Source organism: Penaeus chinensis, chromosome 5, assembly GCF_019202785.1.
Source record: "Penaeus chinensis breed Huanghai No. 1 chromosome 5, ASM1920278v2, whole genome shotgun sequence".
Taxonomy (NCBI): domain Eukaryota; kingdom Metazoa; phylum Arthropoda; class Malacostraca; order Decapoda; family Penaeidae; genus Penaeus; species Penaeus chinensis.
This window is the reverse complement of record NC_061823.1, coordinates 34,318,310-34,323,434: the sequence shown is the minus strand read 5'-3', so window position 1 is coordinate 34,323,434 and position 5,125 is coordinate 34,318,310. Positions and strand designations below refer to the sequence as shown.

The following is a 5,125-nucleotide window of genomic DNA, read 5'->3' as shown; positions in this document are numbered from 1 at the left end:
CCTAAAGGAATCCCACAGAGATCCAAGGGTCCGTCAGGTTTTTTTTAGCACTGTCACTGTCAGTGACAGCGGCCATCCAGGGACACTCCTCCTTCAATCTGTCCAAGTGAAATAGCCTGGAGAGGCTACTGGAGAGACGGAGGGTTTTAAAGTGGTCCCAAACGGTAGCCACGACCAGTTTAGGGTCAGTACCATAAAAATCTGCACTCCGGTAAACCCTGTATTTCTGGAGGATCTTCCAGTGAGTGCTAACAAGAGTGTGGTAAATCTCCTTGGCAATACCAGTACTGCTATACCATGTCTTTGCTTTCATCTTGAATACAGAAAGAGAGAGAGTGGTTGGTGAAAATTTGTGGCGACGCCAACATGTCACGATCTACTAGCCAATGTTTCTTTTTCTTACATATTTTTTGGCCTGAATACAATGGAAATAGCCAAAGGAGATAATTCCAATTGTGCCAAGGGATAAATTGGGAATTAAATAGCAGATCAAAGTAAAATGTAGGAAAGGAAAAACATTAAAATTAGAAGGGAAGGATTGATGACTTATTCCATCAAGTAAGTAACGGGGAGTAGAGGGGTAACGATCCCGTCTCACTTTTGCTTTTGTAATATCTATCTTTATAATAATTATTAATGTATAATTAATAGGCAAAGGGAGGGTGTAAAGTTAAACTTATCTTAGATTTGAATTAAGTTAGTAGGTAATATTCCTTTACTATCGTATAATGTTTATTATTAATATTTACAATGTAATATGTCCCCTGTATATTGTTATATGATTAAAAAATAAAATAAAACTGTTTCTAGGACTCACTCAGTAGGAATAAATTCAAGCCATCCTACGAGCCTTATTAGGACCATTGTCAAGCTACTTATATTCAAATTAGATAATTCAAAATTGTATTTTCTCGGGGTTTCCTTAAAGCCCCAAACCTTGAGTGTTACTGGCGATACCGAAGTAACATTATCACCATTTTCATTAGAATTGATGTCGAAAATGAGCAGCAATAATTTTGTAAGAATATAATTTATAAAACACACGTTTTTTTTCTGTTCAAAGAGAGAAAAGGGAATCATAAATAATCACTGAGTTTCTTTTCAGGTTATCATTAACTTCCTCTCTCAATTTGATATAATTTATCTACTCTGCCACTATGTAACGTGACTACAGGTTTTTATTCACAGACAGAACCTTTGTGTATATTGTAACACAATCCTTATATAGAGCATTTTAGAAAAAACACAATTTCAGGAACGCTGGTGTGTCATTCAAATTTTTTTTCGAATAACATTTTATTGTTTCTTTCATAGTTCTTTCACAAATGATTTCTGATGAAGTCTAGGATGCAGAGAGAGAGAGAGAGAGAGAGAGAGAAGCAGAGAGGGAGAGAGAGAGAGAGAGAGAAAGGAGAGACAAAGGGGAAAAAATAGATAAACCAACAAATAGAATGGAAGATCTAGAGAGAGGGAGAAATATAAGAAAAAAACAGGACGACGCAGGATGAAGTTCACCCCTCCCCCTCTAGAAAAAAATAAAAAATAAAAAATAAATAATCAGAACATCCTACCCGATTTTCAGTCTCGCTCTCGAAGCTTCAGTTAATCATGGAAGCTAAAGTGACGAACACGACCGAAGCCGCCGACCGCAGCGACGTCCTCTCGCGCTGGTGGACGGTGGCCATCGTTGTGCAACTGATCACCTGCGTCTTTGGTGTTGTGGGTTAGTTATGACTTGTGTTTTTTCTTTTTAATTCAGTTTTATGGTTCGTTGATTTTATTTTATTGATTTATTTTCTGCTTATATAGTAAAACGGAGGTAATAACAATAATACTATTAACAATAGTAACGATACTTGCTATTATCATTCGTGTTATTACATATTATACCTATTGATATCATTAGTGAGAATCCTGTTCTAGCTCTATTATCATTATTGTTATTATCGTTTTGTTATTATTATCAGTGTTATTATATTTATTATTATTATCATTATTCATTATTATTGTTTTTCTTATCATTGTTATTATTGCCATGATTATTATTTTCATAATCATCATTATTATAGTTTTTCTTATCATTATTGTTGTTGACTCAAAAAGGGAAGATGGAAGAAGGAGGAAAGGGGATAAGGGAGCGAAGAAGGTGGAAGGGGGGTAATGAGGTATAGGAATAAGTGAGAGGAGGCAAGTGCGAGGCTTAAAGTGAGAGGGAGGAAAGAATTTCAGACAGAGTGAGAGGAGAGCAAGGAAGGGAAAAGTAAAGGGAAAGGGAAAGAAGGAGAGGGAATGAAAAAGGAAGAGGGAAAGAAAGAGGGAGAGGGAATGGAAAAGGGAGAGGGAAAGAAAGGGGAAAAGTAAAGGGAAAGGGAAAGAAGGAGAGGGAATGGAAAAGGGAAAGGGAAAGAAAGGGGAAAAGTAAAGGGAAAGGGAAAGAAGGAGAGGGAATGGAAAAGGGAGAGGGAAAAAAAAAGGGAGAGGGAATGGACAAGGGAGAGGGAAAGAAAGAGGGAGAGGGAATGGAAAAGGGAGAGGGGAAGAAAGAGGAAGAGGGAATGGAAAAGGGAGAGGGAAAGAAAGAAGGAGAGGGAATGGACAAGGGAGAGGGAAAGAAAGAGGGAGAGGGAATGGAAAAGGGAGAGGGGAAGAAAGAGGGAGAGGGAAGGGAAAAGGGAGAGGGAAGGGAAAAGGGAGAGGGAAAGAAAGAGGGAGAGGGAATGGAAAAGGGAGAGGGAAAGAAAGAAGGAGAGGGAATGGAAAAGGGAGAGGGAAAGAAAGAGGGAGAGGGAATGGAAAAGGGAGAGGGAAAGAAAGAGGGAGAGGGAATGGAAAAGGGAGAGGGAAAGAAAGAAGGAGAGGGAATGGACAAGGGAGAGGGAAAGAAAGAGGGAGAGGGAATGGAAAAGGGAGAGGGGAAGAAAGAGGGAGAGGGAAGGGAAAAGGGAGAGGGAAAGAAAGAGGGAGAGGGAATGGAAAAGGGAGAGGGAAAGAAAGAAGGAGAGGGAATGGAAAAGGGAGAGGGAAAGAAAGAGGGAGAGGGAATGGAAAAGGGAGAGGGAAAGAAAGAGGGAGAGGGAATGGAAAAGGGAGAGGGAAAGAAAGAGGGAGAGGGAATGGAAAAGGGAGAGGGAAAGAAAGAAGGAGAGGGAATGGACAAGGGAGAGGGAAAGAAAGAGGAAGAGGGAATGGAAAAGGGAGAGGGGAAGAAAGAGGAAGAGGGAATGGAAAAGGGAGAGGGAAAGAAAGAGGGAGAGGGAATGGAAAAGGGAGAGGGAAAGAAAGAAGGAGAGGGAATGGACAAGGGAGAGGGAAAGAAAGAGGAAGAGGGAATGGACAAGGGAGAGGGAAAGAAAGAGGAAGAGGGAATGGAAAAGGGAGAGGGAAAGAAAGAAGGAGAGGGAATGGACAAGGGAGAGGGAAAGAAAGAGGAAGAGGGAATGGAAAAGGGAGAGGGGAAGAAAGAGGAAGAGGGAATGGAAAAGGGAGAGGGGAAGAAAGAGGAAGAGGGAATGGAAAAGGGAGAGGGAAAGAAAGAAGGAGAGGGAATGGAAAAGGGAGAGGGAAAGAAAGGGGAAAAGGAAAAGTAAAGGGAAAGGGAAAGAAGGAGAGGGAAGGGAAAAGGGAGAGGGAAAGAAAGAGGGAGAGGGAATGGAAAAGGGAGAGGTAAAGAAAGAAGGAGAGGGAATGGAAAAGGGAGAGGGAAAGAAAGGGGAAAAGGAAAAGTAAAGGGAAAGCGAAAGAAGGAGAGAAAGAAGGAAAGAAGGGATGAAAAAGGGAGTCTTCCACAAAATACGGTCTGTTGAGACATGAAACACCTTCGGCCAGTTCAACCCCATCCACTGTGAAAGGCTCTTCATAAAAGTAAGCCGCTGTTTTCCACGATCCTATTCTTCCCTCAATCTTCCGGTTACTGATAACCCTTCCAGACTTCCTTTCAGCATGATGTGGCCAAGAAACTCTAACATTAAGTATATCTAAATGAGATGTGGCATCCCTACGCTTATATTCATTGCATCAGTTGTAAAGACGGGCGCCATTAATTGGACTTGAATAAATATAGCCATAAAAATGCAGGATACGGCTCAATTTACGTTTGATTGTTTATCAAAAGAGGCCTCGTTTAAGTTTTTCTTATTATTTCCAAAGCGGAATAATCTTCAATAGAGGAAAATCGGCTTAAGGACAAATTTAAGAGTCCGTGCGAACGTGAAGAGAAATAGTAGAAAATATAAGAAACGACTAAATTAAAGTTTGACAATAAAAAGATAAAAAAAAAAATCCTATTCGATGCAGATTTATGTTCACATTTGTGTAGAACTGCGTTGTAGCTTTAAAGACAGTCCCTATGCTCGCGGAACACTTCACACCTGTCCTAAAACGAGTCTTATCATTCGTGTTATTACATATTATACTTATTGATATCATTAGTGAGAATCCTGTCCTAGCTCTATTATCATTATTGTTATTATCGTTATTTTTGTTATTATTATCAGTGTTATTTTTGTCTTTATCATTATTGTCATTATTCATTATTATTGTTTTTCTTATCATTGTTATTATTGCCATGATTATTATTTTCATAATCATCATTATTATTGTTGTTCTTATCATTATTGTTGTTGACTTTGGAGGCCCATTCTGACTTGATGCCAACTATTAATTGATCCGTTTCTACATATCTACTATTTGCCATTTCTATTCGAAAATACAAATGGCGCCGCACGGCTTCACAGCTGATGCAACGACAAATTTTAGCCGATATGTAATGTGTAATGTTATTGTCATTATAGAGGTAAGATTAATTGCGGTATGTAGTTTTAACATATCGCTGCAGTCAGTTATCTTCATAGAGACTGTAACGATGTAAATGTTTATTATGTTGCCATTATTAACTTTGAGATGGGGCAAGTCACTGACTCTTTGTCTAACACAAATTTCAGTCTAAGACTTCTTTAACTTCATAAAATTCTTTCATCCATTCTGAATCTTTCATGTGCTTTCCTTCTCTGCTCCAGATATCGGGTTAGAATGTTTTTGCTTCATCATTATTATCATTATTATCATCATCATCATCATCATCATCATCATCATCATCATCATCATCATCGTCATCATCATCATTATC

At 39.0% G+C, this 5,125-nt stretch overlaps 1 protein-coding gene across 1 annotated transcript in view; it reads left to right on the top strand.

Moving 5' to 3' along the window:
• The first annotated feature begins 1,608 nt into the window (after positions 1–1,608).
• The window catches only part of LOC125025587, a 10,715-nt gene continuing 7,198 nt past the window's right edge, over positions 1,609–5,125 (top strand). The window contains exon 1 of the mRNA XM_047613612.1: positions 1,609–1,723. Coding sequence (XP_047469568.1) covers positions 1,609–1,723 — 115 coding nt within the window. The remainder of the gene's footprint in view (positions 1,724–5,125) is intronic.